Here is a 19,063-nt window from a genome sequence, read left to right as displayed (position 1 = left end):
AGATTTTAAGGTAATAATTCTTCAAAATCAGTCTTCATATCAGTTGGATTCTAAGAAGTTATCTTAAAAAAAACTGAGAACTTGAAACAGAAATGATTCATTATTATAGAGAGACCATCTCATCAGGCATGTGGGACATGGAGAGCAGAGTTTACAGTGGCATGGCTGTCATGTTACCTGACATTTGTCTTGTTCAAGCTGCCAAACCTTTCATCTGGATATCAAAATGAAGCTTCCTTACAGCTAGTTGGGACCTAATAATTATATTTAAGAGCACTGTTTTTATGTTCTAATTCCCCCAACAGGAGATTTTAGGGAGTGTGTTGGGGACTATTCATTTGACTTTAAACATTATTTTAAAAGATGTTAGAGGAATATGTTTTTAGATTTCTTTTACTCTACACTTTATTAATAAAACCCTGTTTTATAATGAACACTGACTTGTCTTTAGATACTCTTAAATATTGTATTTTGTAGCCAAGTATTTTCCCCTTATATCTAGACAAAATACAGATGCAAGAAACTTTGTCCTAGTGACACGATTTGACAGGGAGAAGTTGCACACAGCACAGTTTGTACTGAGTGGTCTCCTTTTCATGGATCCTCATGCTGGCTTTTTGCTTTGTCCTTTTGACTCCCGAAGGTACTACCTCTGCTTACAATTGCGAGATGACATCGTGTCTGGGAGGCTACCCTGCTCCTTTGTCACCCTCGCCCTGTTGGGCTCCTACACTGTCCAGTCAGAACTTGGAGACTATGACCCCGATGAATGTGGGAACGATTACATTAGTGAGTTCCGCTTTGCACCAAACCACACGAAAGAGCTGGAAGACAAAGTGATCGAGCTGCACAAGAGCCACAGGTTCGCGGCAGAGACCCTGGGAATGTTCCATTTAAGTTGTGCCTGGACGGCTGGGCATCCCTTGTACTACCCACTAGTCCAGGAGTGATTGGAGTGCATTATGGATGGGACTTAAGCAGAGTGGGGTTCAGTGCTTGGTACAGTTCTGGGATAGTTACATGCTCACTCAGAAGGGCTGTTTGTGATGTTTTCTTTAAAAGCTGTTTTCCTTTTTTGTCCTTTCCCCCCCTCAGAGCACCAGTGTGCTGGTGCCTCTATGGGGACTTGCTTAGTAGATAGTCAGGGAGCTCAGTGGGAAATGTCACAGCCCCACCAGGTGGAAGCAGAGCAGCCTTGTAATGCTTTTTCTTCCTTATCAGAGGAATGACGCCAGCAGAAGCAGAGATGCATTTCTTGGAAAATGCCAAAAAACTATCCATGTATGGGGTAGATTTACATCATGCCAAGGTATGCATTTTTTAAACTCCAAACTTCCTATTTAATTTTCTTTAGCTCAATGTTGCTATTGTTATAAGCTGGTGATTTTTACTTCCATTCGTGTCAGCAAAAACTTTGGAGATTCAAGTCTATTTGCCTTTTAAGGGCTGCTCAGCGATGGAACAAATGTAGCTCTCTGATGTTTTATTGGAGGGTTTGCTCTGCTTGGCTCAGACTCACGTTGCTCGTGGCCTCAGCCAACTGAAAGCCCACAGTGGGCAAAGCAGCCAATCGCCTGTTGATTCAATTAGAAATTTGTCTTCACACGGTGAGCTCTTGGCCTGCTTCACCTTCCCCATGACAGTTGGATCTCCCACTTTGTGCCGATACATGACCTTTGCTCCTACCAGTACCTCACCCAGCCTTTTCTCTGAACATTTCCATCTTTATCCTCTCCTTCCTGTCCTGCCTATCTAAATTTGGCCCATTGTTCAAGACCCAATTGTCACATCTATTATGTGCCAACTACCGTTTAAGCCTCTGCTCTGGCCACCCACCAGGGACTCAGTACATTCACACAAAATTTAAATTCTTTCTCTAAAGTTAAGTACTCTGACAAATAACCAGGACTTTGAAATGAGATTGTTATTTTGAAGTTCAACTAAAATTAACCACCCAGGCTGAGGATTGCCTAGTTGCTTGGCAATCGGTGAAATGTTAAAGCTTTATGTTGGCTATACAGTTTTGGGAAGAAGGAAGTTGGAATTGAACTGTAGGAAGATTAAGGTTGTGAGGATACATAGAGCAGCTTTTACTCCGTGCTCTGCTTTTTCCAGAATCTCTGTATTTTTCAGCAGTGAGAGAATGAGCATATGGACTATGAGTCTATTATTTGAACAGCTGTGAATGAAAGTACCGTGGAAGCACAGGCAAACTTTGATGAAAACTTTTATCATCAAGACATACGACATTTGTTAGGATCTTTGGGATGGATTCTGGTACTTCAGCAGCATTAAAAAGATCAGTGTTTGAAGTCCAGGGTCATTTTCTTCTGATTTGGGCTGACAAGGTAACATCCCCCTGTATGGGAATGTGCAATTTCCTCCCAGCAGACAGCGCAGTCACCGGTTTCATGGTCTGGGACTCACAAGAACGGGCAGTTAATAGGCTTCCAGGCAAGCGAGTATATTACACAGTCAAGTGTGGGTCCGAGACGTGAAGAGAGTTTCGCTCTATGCAAGCAAACATCTCACCACGCTGAGGCCCCAGGGGTGGGAATCATGATCTGTAGGCTCTGTTGATGCCGCAAGGAGAGCTGCTCCCTGGTTGGCGTTTGGGGAGCACACTAATCCATAGTGAATTTGGATAAGAAAATGGTGGCCATCAAACAGATGCAGGTTCGATTGGTTCTGTCTGTGGCTCATCTTCTGCGTCACACACAGGATGAGTACTTCCTGAGCGTAGCAGCCTCTCCGGGACTCCGCTGGGGCTTATCCCAGGGAGGCTCTGGTACATTGAACACCAAACTCTGACATTTGTGTGTAATTAGAACAGCAGGCGTAGCTCTGTTTACTTGCCAGTTCAATATTATACTTTTTCACTTATTTTGCACTCAGATAATAAAGGTGTTTTATATTTTATGTCAGGTATAAGACAGGATGAAGATTTAAAAAGAAAATGAGGACGTGCACTAAGATTGTTTTTTCTCTTGGAATTTGTCCCTAGGTGGCTAGAAGATAAAGAGACAAGAAGGAGATAAAAGTAGCCTGAAAATTTGAGTGAATCAAAGTCTGTTTTTGAGTTACATTGCACACAATGATTCATTTACTGCCCAGGAAAAATAAGTAAATAAAAGATTAGGGCTTATCTTTAGGGAAGTTCAACTCCAGATCTATCTGTGTTCCTATCAGGAAAAATAAAATCACTTACCATAGCTGTAATTACTGAATTAAAAAGCTGCTTTTTCATTCAGTAATGCGATTTGAAATTATGCCAATTAAAAAAGAAAGAATTAAGGAAGTACAAATGCAGCCTGTTACAGGATTTCATCTGAATGTTAAGTGTGACAAATGATTCCGTTATGGACGCCATTTTCTCATGCAGCCACACTCCATCATTTCAAGAAGGAAATTTACTGAATTAAATTAGAGCTAATTTCCGGTTATAAATGAGATGCCTCTCTTCTGTTGATGGTATGGAAGGCCCTGAGCATTCGGACCTATTTAGAAATTCTGAATTGTGATCTTGGATTCCACATCTCTGTGTAGAGAATAAATACCATATTAGATGAAGGTCCATTGTTTCGGAAAACATATTCTAAATGCTTTGTTTTTTCCTTAGGAAGACCATCTCTGCTTGTTTGTCACTTAATGTCAGTCTGAACAGGTTCTGTCAAGAGTCATTTATTTCATATAAGTTTCTAAAATGTAGATATAAATCCATCTCAGATATCCCATGGACAAAGTGATCATAAAGGATGGGCAAGTTTAAACAGTGATTTTAAATTAAGGGAGTAGTACACTTATTTATTTTAATTTCTATAGACTGAGACCATCCAGGTCTTCCTTCAGTACTCTATGCTAAAGGGAGCATTAAATGTGTTTGTCGATAGGGAAACACACGTCTCCCACAAAAACTGCTGTTACAGCTTTCAAAACAAAAGATTTACCGGACTAACCTCAGTACTCTGGGCCGAGGCAGAAAACCTGATATCAAAAGTAGCGTTCTCTGTTGCTGTGTGATTAATGAAATGGAGATGCTCATCTAGTTTAAAACACCATGTACTCCTGACACTTTCTTCATTTCCCTTTCTTTCAACAAACGTGTAGTGGCTTAACACACGCTGGTCAGGCATGATGCTGACCACCCGGTTGCAGAGATTGAGCAGAGCTCCCGCCCCCCCCAGCCGACCGTCTGGAGAAGAGAGAGGAGCAGGAGTCTGGCAGCACCATTTGTTTGGTGCTCTTATCTTGTGCCCGAGATAACAGGGTGATGAGAGGACACAGAAGTGTGTGTTGGAGGGGACAAGAAGAGGGATCAAAGGAGCCTTTCTGATCTTTCCCACAAAGGGATTCTGTTTTCCTAGGATTCAGAGACACTAATGGGTGGTTTAAAAATAGATAAAATAATGAAAAAGGTTTTAAATGTCTTTCTCTCTGAGCAGACTGGCTGGTTCGAGAGGATCAGTCAGGCCAGCTACTTGTCAGCCTCAGGGTCTGGCTCTTTAAATTCCACTTTCAAATTAAAGCCCTTGATAAGTGTGGGTGGTTTCTCGCTTTTGAGTTTTCCTCAGATTTTACTATGTTGTAAAATCCTGCTGTCAAGTATTTCCACTCTTATAGAATAATTTCACGTCTAATGGCATGATCCTTTACCAAGGTAAACTATTTCATTTTAGACCAATTAGTTTGTACTTGTAAACTTAGATTTCCCAGAGATGGACCAAAATACTTATTTTTGATTCTGGAAATGTTCGTCTTATGCCTGGCACTGGCTGCATTGAGGAGGTAAATCCGCACAGTACGGATGAGTCAGAACCTCCTGTTTGGATTCTTCCGTTTTCCCCTCGTCTCTCTGCTGGTGCTGCGGTGGCTCCCGGCCGGGACAGCCTGCGCTCAGTGTGACGGAAGGCCCAGCTTCGCCTCGTGCCCCCTGCTCACAGCACGCGGGAGATAAGGGCGTGGAGACTGCACCTCACACACAGTCCTGCCTCCTCTCCATGGTTTTCACCCCACCCGCAGCTTCTGCAGATGTTCATTTTACCCTGACTTCGCCCAAATGCAACATTTAGGGGTCAGACTGCACGTGGCGGGTCTCCTGAGCTTCACATAGCGTCTCTGTGGACCTCTGGGAGCTCTGGGCATCCCGCATCCCTGGCAAATGACCTAAACAGGAGATGTACAGACAGCAAAAGCAAGTTGCAAATATAGTCTAATCCACTTTGGTTCAAAAACACCGAACCCTACACATGGATAAAATGTCTCCGGAGTTGTGTGTGTTCAGCGGTTGTTCACTGGGCAGTGTGCCTGTGTTGGGGGCCTGTTGGGGAAGTTCATTTATACTTCAAAACAACTGTTTATATTTGAATTTTACTCTGACGATAATGTTATATAAAAAAGATCAAGGCTTTTTTAAAGGAACAAACCCCAGAACACTCGTAAGAAAGGACAGGGCATCTCTGTTAGTACGCAATATTAGTTAGGAGTGCTACCTGGGAACCAGGCCGCCCATATTCAACTGGAACAGACACTTATCCTCTCCGTGCCTCAGTTTCCTCATCTGTAAAATGGGACTAATAACAGCAACTATCTCAGCACACCCTAGTGAGGATTAGAAGAGCCACTGCAAGGACAGTGGTTAGAGCAGCGCCTGCCGCTCAATGAAAGAACCAGGCTCTTGCTGTTAGTAACACGGCCTCATCTGGTCGGCCTGTGTGCAGTGTTTACGTCGTGGGCCTGCAGTACCTTAGTGAGCAGATCTTACTCTAACAAGTCTCCACAGTGAGAAGTATCTTCATTAAAAGGCTATTATTTAGTGGTAATGTTTAAAAAATGGCTGCAGTATTTTTCATATTTAAATTAGAGCTATATGTAGTCAATTATAGGCTCTGCCATGGGGCCTTAAATGTCATACCCAGCTGTCACTGGAAACGAGTGAGGTCCAGGTCCTCACTGTTGCTCCTTACTGCTATTTTCCAGGATTCTGAGGGAGTAGAAATTATGCTAGGAGTTTGTGCAAGTGGTCTGTTGATATATCGTGACCGACTGCGAATAAACAGATTTGCCTGGCCTAAGGTTCTAAAAATTTCATACAAACGGAACAACTTTTACATTAAGATCCGGCCGGGAGAGGTAAGTAGACCTAAATTTGCACGTACATTAGGAATAAAGGTACCTGATAGCAAGCAAACATTTAAATTGCCTGTTCACGGTTCTGAACATTGCAGGACATGGTACATTATGTCTAAATGCCTAAAAGAATTGATTGTAGGTTTGTCCAGTAAATAGTAATAAATAAAATGTTCTCTACTTATTTATTTATTTATTTTGAGGAAGATCAGCCCTGAGCTAACATCACCTGCCAATCCTCCTCTTTTTGCTGAGGAAGATTGTTGCTGAGCTAACGTCTGTGCCCATCTTCCTCTTTTATATGTGGGATGCCTGTCACAGCTTTGCTTGACAAGTGGTGCCTAGGTCTGCACCTGGGATCCCGGCCCGTGAACCCTGGGCCGCCGAAGTGGAGCTCACAAACCTAACCGCCACGCCACCAGGCTTGCCTCTCTTTTTTTATTATTTTATTCCAGTTTTTTCCCCACTACATACATTGATTGAAAGGGATTTTTTTCACATATTTTAATGTAAAATCCAGATTCATGAATAATATTTTGTATATATCAAGCTGTAGCATAAAGGAAATTCTTAGTCATTAAACCTCCTTGTGAATGAAGAGTCGACTTCTTCCCACCTGTCCTGTTTTTAGGTCTCGGTGTTCTCTCTCTGCCCGAGTCTGATAGCATTCTAAAGTGAATAGCTTAGAGAGAATGTGGGTCAAGCTACAAGAAAGATCAGACTCAGGGATGCTGAGTGCTAGTTATGTAAATATATTTCCACCTTTTTTTTTAATCAGAGAGGCTAATGAAAGAATCATAATCGTTAACTAATCCTTATACCTTGGGCAGTAGCATCCGTGATCAACTTATATTTATATCCTCCTTAGTGGTTCGTACATAATAGGTAGTAAATATCTGCTATTACCTGCTTAATAGATAATTAATGAATACCTCCAGTTTCTAATTAGTGCGGTTAATGTTATGAAGGCAGGCAGAGCTCTGAGGCTGCAGCTCGTTTGTCTCCGAACATTTTCTGGTACGATATGGAATTATCTCGTCTTCAAAATCAACCTCTCTGCTGGTGGAAAATGCAATTAAAATATTAGACTGTAAGGCAAACATTCATGTTTAATGTAAATAGAAAATCAAACTTGTCATGAAGACTAAAATAATGCATAAGCTTTTCATGTAAATACCTGAAATTACAATCATTTTTTTACATTTCCTAAAGATTGCATGTTAAACTTAGAACCAATAGATATTTGTTTGGATTCACTAAACATTTGTTAAGTGAGCATCTTTGTATTTTCAGGCCCCACACTGGGCATTGGAAATAGAAAGGTCAATATTTCCTTTTTCCTGTCCTTCAGGGATTTTCTGTTTAGCAGAGAAACAGACTCACACACTTAGACTTACCGCGTCCTTATGTGAGTGTGATAACACTCAGACCTGGAGCGGGCGCGGCTGTGAGAGCAGGGAAGGTTGGACGAGTGCGTCAGGAGACGACAGTGAGCCGTGCGAGGTTTCAGTTGGGACCTCACATAACTGGAGGCGTATTTTGGAGTGATGGGTTTCTTGATGAAATTCAGCTGCTTAGTGATGTGGTGCAGTACCTCCTGAGCGAGGGCAGAGGCCGTAGCGATAGGGTCGCAGGAGCGAGTCAGAGGCAGCCAGTCAGCCCTGGAGACACGACGGGGAAGGATCGAGAGAGGAGAGAGACCAGGAGAAGCAGAGGTTTTCAGTTTGCGTGGGAGAAGTCAATGGAGATATTAGACGAGAGAAGAAGGGGGAGAATTTCCGAAGAAAATATTGAAATTCCTTTGGGACAGAGTTTCAGAGGGTGATTCTTGCACAGTAAGACGTATAAGACTTGAACAGAGTCATCAACTGTACACGTTTTATTCAGGGCCTTAGGCGTGGAGTAAATTTCCCAAAAAACAAGGGAAGTTAGAGGAAAAAAAAGAGTCCCTAAAACAGAAACTCTGAGTAAGACCACTTTTTGAGGGTAACACTTTTTGAGGGAGAGGTAGGCAGAGGAGGAACGTAGGGATCAGGAAAAATGGCCAAAGAAAAGAAGGGACAAAAATGGTCAAGGATGACAAGGAGATGAGCTTCAGGGCCGCAGTTAACCAGTGCTGTGAAATGTTGCAGAGAAGGCACCAGGAATAGCAACAAGTGCGTGGGATTTAACAGTGAGGTCCCCTTGTGACCTTTAGGAGTAAGAGGGGTTAGGAGCTCCTGCCAGGTTGCAGCGAAGTCAGGAGTAAAGTAGCTGAGGCTTCTGCTTAGTGACAGCAGTGGGGAGGGAGAGGGTTCTGGTGCAGGCAGAAGCAGGCTCAAACTCCTCTGTAGGGCCTCCGGCCGCAGTGCAGTGTGTGGGGCACGTTAGATGCAGGATGAATCAATGGAGGATGGTCTAGTCTGGATCCATCATACTCTGGCTTCTCGACTCACTGGGTCCTTCAGTGGTGATTTTTATGACCACCACTGCACGTGAACATCAGCGTGAGTAAGAAATTGGGGGAGGCAGCTGCAATTAGAGCAAACTGTGATGTATTTCCCAGTCCCACTCAACAAATAAGAAACAGAGGTCAAGGATAATTACATCTTACATTCCATGCATAGGATCCCTCACTTGGGTTCTTTGCCACATAAATTACTTTTGCTGTTGATTACATCAGTGGTCTGGTTGTGTTGTGCTCTTTTGGAAAAAGCCTTTACTGTTTAAGATGCTTGTCCTCTGATGGCCTGATGCATACTGTCTTCAGAAAATAAAAAGTTGCCGGGTATCTACAGTAATAGTATTAAAATACATTACTCAGGGCCTGGTCCAGGGGCACAGTGGTTAAGTTCACGTGCTCTGCTTCGGTGGTCCAGGGTTCGCAGGTTCAGATCCCGGGCTCGTCAGGCCACACTGGCGGCATCCCACACAAAATAGAGGAAGACTGGCACAGATGTTAGCACAGAGACAATCTTAAGTAAAAAGAAGAAGATTGGTAACAGATGTTAGCTCAGAGCCACTCTTCCTCACACACACACACACAAAAAACTATGTTACTCAGGAAATCAGTTATTTCACCTTGAAAAAACAAAATGACTGGTAGAGTATCATCTGAGCTAGACGAGTGGAAAAATATGAAAATGTATTCTCTCAGTCTCTGATGTTTTATCAAGAGATGTCCGCATTTAACATGATAATCCATGTTAGAGTGCACAAATAAAATCAGCAATATCTGATACGACATCATCAGGTATCTCTGAGAGAGAGGCATATTTTCTGACCAGATGCTGGGAGAAAGCATCATCCTGAGAATGCTATAGACTATAAACCTTTTGTTCATTTCTGTGATTCCAGTTGAAGTCATGATGTCCTGGAGAAACCATGAAAATAAGGCTTAAAATGAGAAATTGGTTTCTGGAAGGAATCCAAGTATTCCTCCTTTTTTGCATTTAGTTTTCGTATGATCCGTACTTGTACATAAAATATTTACTGCATATATAATGTAGTTATCTGTACCTGCAGCATTTTAAGGAGATAAATATAAGGAGATTTTTTTCAATGAATGAATATGTATAGCATGAGTTCTGCATATAGCAATTGATTTAGTAAGTAAAGAAAAAATTTGTAGGTGGTATTATGATTTTGTAAATCATTTGCTTTTTTGTTATTTATAATTCCAAACTTGACTTTACTTTTCAATATGTTTTTTAAATTTAGTTTGAACAATTTGAAAGCACCATTGGGTTTAAGCTGCCAAACCATCGAGCCGCCAAGCGTCTATGGAAAGTATGTGTTGAACACCATACATTTTTCAGGTAGGTAAAGATCGTTTTGTTCTTTCCTAAGGAAGAAATAGAGTGATTGGAATCACTTATACTGGAAGAGGTTATTGGGAAGAAGAATGTGGAAGCATATCCTTTCTATTCTTTCAAGTTTACTGTCACCACATTTCTTGAGAAGAAATCCTGAAAGAACTTCTGACTAAATTTGTAGGATTTTCCTTAATTTCTCTTACACTTATCTGCCCCATCTCCCCTTTATTATCTTTAGTGTCTTTTCATTTGTCCAATTTATTCCTTACTGTTTCAATAATTTCTCCTTACTCCAGACTCCTTTGTTCACATACAGTACTAGAACCGTCAGATTAGTGTCTGCAAAACCATCACTGTTCTTCTTCACTAAATCGCCTAATTGGCTGCTCTCTGGGTTTGTAGAACCATAGACTCCAGTTGCATGGGACGTTAAAGTCGTCTTGTGCAACCCAACCCCCATTTTGCTTATAGCCACTCTGCAACATCCCTGGTTGATATGTTCTGTGTAAATTGATTTTTTTCTTGTAACATCAGATTCATTTAATTGCATTCTGGATGTTAAACTTGAGCACACAAAGCACTTTCTCTTCAGAACAGAGTAAAAAGCTAAGAGGGTTCTTAATATTTCGTTTAATAGTCTTTCTGCTGTTTTTTTCTTTAACGTCTTTAGACTGTTGTTACCAGAAGCACCTCCAAAGAAATTCCTTACCTTGGGTTCCAAGTTTCGTTACAGTGGCAGAACGCAAGCCCAGACGAGAAGAGCCAGTGCATTGATCGATCGTCCAGCCCCCTACTTTGAGCGCTCGTCCAGCAAACGTTACACCATGTCTCGCAGCTTGGATGGAGGTAGGCATCACTTACTGGCCCTTAGTAATCGCTGTTGCCTACGCAGTAGTGGGAAACCGTCATGAGCTTTCGGTAAACACCGGTCCTCTTGGATGGTATGAAATGAAAAGTATTTGTTAGTCTGTGGCCGAATGGCAAGTTTTAACTGCCCACCCTCAAAAAAAAAGCGCCTGTGTGAGGCTAAAGTCTGTTATTAGTAGATTGATATAAAATTACATAAAAGAGTGGTACTTAGGGAATGAAGAGCGTAGCTTTCATAAGCTGGCAACCTAAATTTGAAGAAAGTTGCTCTTATTCTAAATAGAGTAATTACAGAATTTATAAGTAATTTAGTTCTTTGCCAGTACATTCTAAATGTTTATCAGGTTTGTTGTAGATGATTTGTTTCAGAAAGGAAACTGTGAGTTAAATTTATCACTTTCTAAAAAATTTTTGTGAATAAAATGTGACTTTTATTAATCAATGAATAATAGCTGATAGAAAGAGTGGCATTCAGCTAAGAGAGCAAAGGGCTCTAAGTTAAATCCTCCTGGTTAGTATTAATTGCTATACCAGGTGGACTGGGTGAGCATTGCCGTGTAAGTCTTCTCTACTGTTGTCAATGTGTGAGTGAAACAAGGAATCATGTAAATGGCGTTGTTAAGGAATGACATAATACTGAGCTTTCAGCAGGCTTTTTGATTTGTGGAAAGTTTTGTACAGCTGTCCACAGTTACATGCAGCTGTGCTTTCTGCTGTAAGACGTGTCAGCTGTACCAACACCCAACTTAGGGACGGAGCTGGGGCCAGGCCTCTGTCTCCTAATTTGGGGCACCTCTGATGAGCTTTTCATAGGAGACCTATCGTGTGCAAATAAAAAGAGTTAGAAGTTTCTAGCATGTGTGTATGATTTTAATAATAAGCAAAAACATAAATAAAAATAACGTTACTAGTGCCTAGGATCACCTTTCTCCTTACCCTCTTCTACCACTTGCCACTGAGTCTCAGTTCTCCCCTGCCTGTTCACCATCCTCTAGTGTGGTTGGTGGGGCGACATCCTCCCTGAATCCCCTGATTTAAAAGACTGTATTTCCCTAATGGGATACTTTCCAAACAGTTTATAGAAGTCATCAAAATTGTTATGATACATATCGTGTATGTTACTGGTGAAGGGGCAAGAATACTTACCTTGTGTAGATAAATGCAGACTGAAGTCCAGGCCGTCTGTCCGTGTCATGGTTGGTGAATGATCTGAGCTCTGCAGGTCTCGGTTTTAGTCATCACCCATAAATGGGAGTAAGGCCACCTCTGACAGGGTTTTTGCAAAGAGTGAGTAAGACATATGTGAAAGCACTCTTGTTATAGATGTAGTTATAATTATCTAGGTAATTACATTGATAATTATCCTTTAGGCTTGTGTGAGCTGGCCTAGGAAGTTAATTACCATTTGTTATCTTTTAAGAGTTTCCCATTTTCAGAATATCTAACTTAGAGCCAAATTTTTGGAATAAAATGTTTATTAGAACTGTTTGGAGTTGAATTAAGAGATTGAAATATCCGTGTTAAATATCCACATTCAAAGTTTCTTTCGGTGCTGTTTCGTTTACTCTTCTTTCTCTGTAAAGTCTCTGTGTTCTATCAGTCAGTGTTGGAGGAGCTTTTGTAGGATTACACCTTTTTTCCCTGAATATCATCCACTTTATTCAGTGATGTGTACCCAAGGGAACGCATTTGTTGCAAATGTTGTTTTCCTCATCACCTTTGGTGTAATAATGATTGCCGAGAAGACAGAAGACAATTGTGAAATGAATGTTCTAATATCATGCTGTCTCTTCCTTCTTGCCCAAAAGTGATGTTAGTATGTGTTGGTTCTCACTCGTTGGGGTCCTGCCAATTCTAGTATGTTTTCTGTGCTGCTGAGCTGGGGCCGGGGCTGCTTGTTGGCATATAAACTGCTTTTTGCAAGGTTACCTCTTATGTGGAACAGCCTAACTGGCCCAGAAAGAAACTGTCTCATATGAGCTTTTTCATCAGTATAAAGAGATAGAAAATATCTTAGTGAAGGTATTTTAGTGAAATTAAAAAGATTTCAGAATCTTTTTTATATTTGTTTTAAACTTCCTAGAATGTGAAGCAGGTTATATTTTGCTTGTGATTAGCTACTGCATATTTGAAAAGCAGCATTTAGAAGTTTCAATAAATTTCATGATACTGAAAACCTAAACTGAGTATCAAATTTTAAAACATATGACTGAATTAAGCATCTCTTTCACTAAGACATTTTAGCTGGGATGAAAGACTGTGCCGTATCTCTTATGTCTGCATGCTTTACATTTGCATGAATTTCATTAGCAGCATTTGTCTTGTTTTCCCAAAATATTAGAGATGAATGAATGTATGCATATCATGGTAGTTTGTTTAAAGAGCTGTAGAAATTAAAACATTTCTGCACTTCAGCTGCACAGATTAGCCATCTGAATTTTATAATCTCTGCCAAGATGGTAAATTTTCATTATTACCCATGGGGCTCTTATATTGTAGGAGTGATAGACTTTTCAACCATTATTACTAATAATAATAATTTAAAAAACATTTCAGTGCTCCTTGGTGAATAACACTTCCATACATATGTTGAAAGTCAAGTGTACTAGAGCAATTGTCTACTGCAAATACTGCCATTAGTCATGGGACTTGCTACGAAGTGCCTGGTGCTGGTGCTCAGCCGGTTACTATGGGGCTGACAGGCTTGGGGGCAGTGCAGGCTCTCATCCTTCCACCACCACACCCCCACACACATCCTCACCAGAGAGTCTGAGAATGGCTGAAAAGTATTCTGGTGGCTTCAAGAGATGAACCTCTAACTCATTTTGAAACACTGGTGCAGATGATACAGAAAGGTGAGCCCATGGCAGTGCTGAGGCGGAGGTCCCTACATTGCTGACTTGTCTTTTGGAGACAATCCTGGTATTTCGTAGGGATATTTTTTTCCATAATGGGACGATTGGTGGTGTTCATCGCTCTTCTGGTTTAGCTATTTCAGACTTTATTTCTCTAATTATATTTGCTTTTAGCATCAGTGAATGAAAACCATGAAATATACATGAAGGATTCTGTGTCTGCTGCAGAGGTTGGTACTGGCCAGTACGCCACAACAAAGGGCATCTCTCAAACCAACTTGATCACCACTGTGACTCCGGAGAAAAAGGCCGAAGAAGAGCGCGGCGAGGACGAGGACAGACGGAAGAAGGCAGAGGAGGCCACGCCCGCTGCAGTCGTGCGGCAAGAGGGAAAGGTACATCTCCCAGGCTGCCTCCTGGAGCTTGCTCAGACTTTTAAGTTACTAAATAATTCTGAAGATATAAACCAGGAATGTGTTAAGACTTAGGCTAATTTATATTCCAGCATTAGTCACATTCATATTGTCAAGTTTTAAGTTATTATTTTCCTCTGAAGGATTCTTTCTTAACTTTTTGAAAATTTTATGTTAACAATTGATGTGCTATGGAAGGCTTTCAACAGCTGTCCTGTCTGGATATCGTAAAAATACATTCAGTGGCATATTATATATTTCTGTTTGGTCTCACATTTCAGAACTGTTGCTAAAGCCATTTTCTTTGTTTCTGGCCCCATTCTCCTACGCACGTACTGTGTGTTCTTTTAGAAATACGGTAATTACGTTACCATTCTTCTGACTGCCGGTAACTTGGTGACTGCAGCCTGTGTGCTCGCACACAGTCTTCTCTCTCAGCTTTAGGATTATAATCTAATCATCACAGTGGCCAGTGGCCATGTTTTGAAAGGGGCTATTGAGGCAGAAGGCTGCAAGGGAAGATGGAAAGTGAATTTAGCAGCAGTTTCTCCAAGGGGTTTTGTTCATTAAATTTTGTGACTTCATTTCACCCAAAATTCAAATTCTTCTTAAATATTATGCCTATTTCTGATGATCCAGCACTGTAAGGCAACTTTTCAGAAAAATAATTTAAAAGTCAAAAAACAAGTGGACAACCTGCATCTGCTTGTGGATTTTGTATGTAGCAGAGCAGCTGCCTGAAAGTCAGAAAACTCATCAGGAGGTTTATACATAATAATGGAAGCAGGCTGGCTCCTGGAGCACACAGAGAACAGAGTGACAGGAGCTAAGAGGATGGAAATACTGCAAAGCTTGCAGGTTCTGCTGACACTTGCCTGAGTTTGATTCAGAAGTTCTCTTTTGCACATGGGCTCTTCAAATATGGATCTATGTAGTAGAGACTCACCATCTGGGCCCTATAGAAAAATGCTCCTTTTGACAGGAATTTAGCAATGACTTCTAAATAGGTAGATCAACAAATATATCATTGTTGTAGTTATGTTAGACTATTCTAAATGACCCAATCCATCTTCTTTTTTTTTAGGATAAGATTATTTACTTGCCAAACACAAAAATAAAAAGCAGGATAGGAAATGACAGCAAGAATATTTGAATCACTTTTGCTGTTAAAATGTGCTTTGTTCTGAATTTTGTTTTTACACTCTTCCTTTTCAGTTAAGTCAAGGCATGTTTTTTAAATAGGACCTGAAAAGAAGATAGTACACCTGAAAAACCAAATGTGTTCCATGATTTCATGAAGTCTCCCATGCCAACATACGATTCTCTTGGATGTGTAAACATGATAAAAAGGCACATAACAGTAAATGACTTTTAGTTTGCTGCAAAAATAGATCCAGGCCATCTTACTTTTTTTTTCTTTTTTCTTTTGGTGAGGAAGCTTAGCCCTGAGCTAACATCTGTGCCTGTCTTCTTCTACTTTGTATGTGGCATGCCACCACAGCATGGCTGATGAGTGGAGTTGGTCCGCACCCGGGATCCAAACCTGTGAACCCAGGCCACCAAAGCAGGGCATGTGGAACTTTAACCACTCGGCCACAGGGCCAGCCCTTTCACTTTTTTTAATTCTAAAAGACCACCAATTTGTTTATGTAAAATGTAGCACTAAGCTGTCGTCACTTTGTGCCATTTATGCCGTGGGAAAATAAAAAGACAAAGGAAACTCTGACTCTCATAGTGTGAGTCCCTGAGAAGCCAGTGCTTTGGCCCAAATGCCTTCAGAAGGGCTGTGGCTGAGACCTGGTACTTGAGTGGGTGGGTGGCTGTCTTCACTTCCCATGGTGCAATGCTTTTTTTTTTTTTTTAAGATTTTTTTATTTTTTTCCTTTTTCTGCCCAAGTCCCCCGGTACATAGCTGTATATTCTTACTTGTGGGTCCTTCTAGTTGTGGCATGTGGGATGCCGCCTCAGCGTGGCGCCATGTCCGCACCCAGGATTCGAACCAATGAAACACTGGGCCGCCTGCAGCGGAGCGCGCAAACTTAACCACCCCCTGCAATGCTGTCTTTTAAAAATCACCTTAATAAGCAGCATGGAAGATTAAACGTTTTATTCTTCTCCTTCAAAAAGTGACATAGAGAGTACTCATTTTTTAGCCAAAATAAAAATGTGTTGCTGAAAATAGTTCTTAAAAGGCTGGTCCCCTAGATTCCTTTGCGAAGAGGCGTGTCTCCCAGGCTGATAATGGCCCCAGGTAACTGGGTAGCCTTCTGCCCTGGGGAACAACTGCGTGCAGAAGTCAGCTTATAACTTTATGTGATTCTCTGTCGAATGAGATTTATGCAGGGTCCTGTTTAAAACCCAGTGTTTAATGTCAAGTGTGGGTACTGGGGAAGACACACTTGTCTAATACTAAAGAGAGACGCTTCTAAATTCTGATGTATCCATGATGTACTTTTATTTGTACATTTTCTTACCCTCTGTATTTACCACGTCAAGATTAGATCACCATCACGAAGCAGGCCCAGTAATTTCCATACTGTCGGGTCACTGGGCAAAACATGCATGTGCGCACACGCGCACAGTGTCCAAGAGAGCAATGAAGTCGGGCTGCAGGTGACCTTGTCTGCAGCTGCCCGCTGTCGCAGCTCTGTGCCATGCCAGGTCCCGTTGGGAGTTAGCCTGCTTGACTCCTGCCCTTGCTCGGCAGCCCCCCACCACCTGCAGAGGAAACTGCCATGGTCGTGCAGGCTGCCCGGGCCAGAGACTATAGAGAGCCTCACTTTCTCTGCAGAAGCCTGAACTCACTGGGAGCACTTTAGTGGCGATGCCTGCCTTTCTTTTAAAGACTCAAACTGGGGAGTTAAACGTAGCATTCGTCTGCTAAGAAAAATCAGAAGGCTGGGAAATTGTATCTATACTTCTATTATTTGTGCACCACAAATAATACAAAGTAAATGCTTGTAAACCATATCACAAGAAAATGCATTCTTTTTTTGCTAATTAGCTTGTTGAAACCACTTATTTGAGTTTCAGTTCTGTTTACATCATGGATAAAGGAGCCACAATGGAAAAGGAGTTTTCAGCGGAACCTCAGTTCTTTGTGGAGAGTCAGGGTTCCTAAGATGCTAATTGTTGAATTCCCTAGTTGGAACTGCTACCCACGTAGGAGTGGGGCCAGAAACCTCTTGATTTGGAAACCTACCTGTTTTGGATGTAATTGACTAACCAAGGAAAGGTAATGCTAGAGATTTTTTTTAAATAATCAAAATTTGGATTCATTTTTATTTTTAATTCACCTGAACTACAGTAACAGATCTGTTAGCTGGAAATCAGGAGAAGTTATTGAAAGTCTGGATTTTAAGAGATCAGAGAGTTGTGTTTGCTCTCAAAACCCTGAAACTTGCTAGAGTTGTTGGTCTAAACAAAATTTTTGGATCATGTGAAACATGTAGACTTTGAGATTGCCCACAGATATCTTCTGTTGTTCTGACTCCTTTACAAAGCCCGCCCGTTTCTGCGGGTCTAATGGCATGATGGCAGCCGTCCATGGCAGGGTGGGCACGCAGCTTGAATTCTTTAAATAATGAGCAACCCTCGTGCTAAAGTTCTTGTTTTACAGTTTTATACTGATTCCCATAAGAAAATCAACTAATTGCAGTTTTCTTTTTGTCCTTTTGCACCTCTGTTTGCTGCTTTCTGTCTCTCTCTCTCTCTTTCACATCAGTCACCTGGGCTTGGCACTGACTCATGTCCCCTGTCCCCCCCATCAGCCCACCGACCCCCTGCATCTCCCACAGAGCTCCGTAGGAGGTGTAAGGAGAATGAGCGCCAGCCACCCGGTTTCGAGCCGTCCAGGGACACCGTGTGTGTGCACGGAGAGCCCACCTTGGACTCTGACGGCAAAGGGAAGCCATACTTAGGGGACCAAGATGTGGCCTTTAGCTACAAACAGCAAACTGGCAGAGGGACCACCCTGTTTTCCTTCTCCTTGCAGCTCCCTGAGTCGTTCCCTTCTCTTCTAGATGACGATGGCTACCTCTCTTTTCCCAACCTGTCTGAAACCAGACTCCTCCCACAGAGCTTGCAGCATTGTCTCCCGATCCGCTCGCCCTCCCTCTTGCCCTGTTTCCTCTTCATCTTTTTCTTCCTGCTCTCCGCCTCCTTCTCAGTGCCATGTGCCCTCACTCTCTCCTTCCCTCTGGCTATGTGCCTCTGCTACCTGGAGCCCAGGGCGGCCTCCTTGAGTGCCTCACTAGACAATGACCCGAGTGACAGTTCAGAGGAAGAGGTGTGTACCTCGGCATAGAGCACACTTCCCTGTCGTGGTCGGGGCTTCGGTCCGAAGCAGTGGTAGACGGCTGCTACAATAGTAGTCCTCCTTTCAGAGCCTCATTTATTGTCTGTGCCAATACGTGAAGAGGTTTTGTGTGTTGGGGAGTACAGCCAGCCCCAGGGTTAGGCACAACACCATGTGGATGGAGCTGTCTGAGCCCGGCCGGAGCCGCTCTGCTACCCACTGAATTATCCGGGTTGTGAAGGACTCAGCCAAAAGTCAATTTTAAATAACCTGTTAACTATGTAAAAAGTCAGGCTTCAGTTGTCATGTAATAAAGTAAATTACAGATAAGACAGATAAGTAACTTTGGACTAGATTTATGGTGTGTTACTAAAATGTTCCTGATACAGTCACACATAGTGGTGATAGACTACATAAATGATACTCCAGGTGAGGTGGGGGAGGACATGCCGTCGGGAGGCATCGTCCTCATTGGGGTAGCTTTCCACCAATTGTAAATGCCTCTTCTCCATGGGGTTTCTGAAACGTCCCCACTGCTCTCTTCTGCTGTCATTGCCAGACTGTCACTGTTACTCACGGAGGTGAGCCAAATCCCCTGGGTGTGTGGGGTCAGAAAGGATGTCTGAGCAGTTGAAAATGCGCACATGATGTCAGTCATTCGTGGGGCCAGAGACTGGAGCAGAAAGAACTGCAATTAAAAGCAACAGGTTT

General features: G+C 42.1%; 1 protein-coding gene across 50 annotated transcripts in view; it reads left to right on the top strand.

The window, feature by feature from the left end:
• EPB41L3 (erythrocyte membrane protein band 4.1 like 3) overlaps positions 1-19,063 on the top strand; it is a 228,812-nt gene that overhangs the window by 187,427 nt on the left and 22,322 nt on the right. For 14 of the 50 annotated variants that reach the window (XM_070627375.1, XM_070627376.1, XM_070627401.1 and 11 more), the window contains exons 7-12: positions 644-862; positions 1,222-1,309; positions 5,977-6,129; positions 9,826-9,923; positions 10,591-10,766; positions 13,871-14,037. In XM_070627375.1, the coding sequence (XP_070483476.1) occupies positions 644-862; positions 1,222-1,309; positions 5,977-6,129; positions 9,826-9,923; positions 10,591-10,766; positions 13,871-14,037 (901 nt within the window). Of the gene's footprint in view, positions 1-643; positions 863-1,221; positions 1,310-5,976; positions 6,130-9,825; positions 9,924-10,590; positions 10,767-13,816; positions 14,038-17,779; positions 18,344-19,063 lie in introns of all 50 variants that reach the window. The other 36 variants (XM_070627390.1, XM_070627368.1, XM_070627365.1 and 33 more) reach the window with 4 other exon arrangements.

This window comes from Equus przewalskii, chromosome 7 (genome assembly GCF_037783145.1).
Source record: "Equus przewalskii isolate Varuska chromosome 7, EquPr2, whole genome shotgun sequence".
NCBI lineage: Eukaryota > Metazoa > Chordata > Mammalia > Perissodactyla > Equidae > Equus > Equus przewalskii.
Note: the sequence above shows the minus strand (reverse complement) of the source record. Positions and strands in the feature narration are given on the sequence as shown.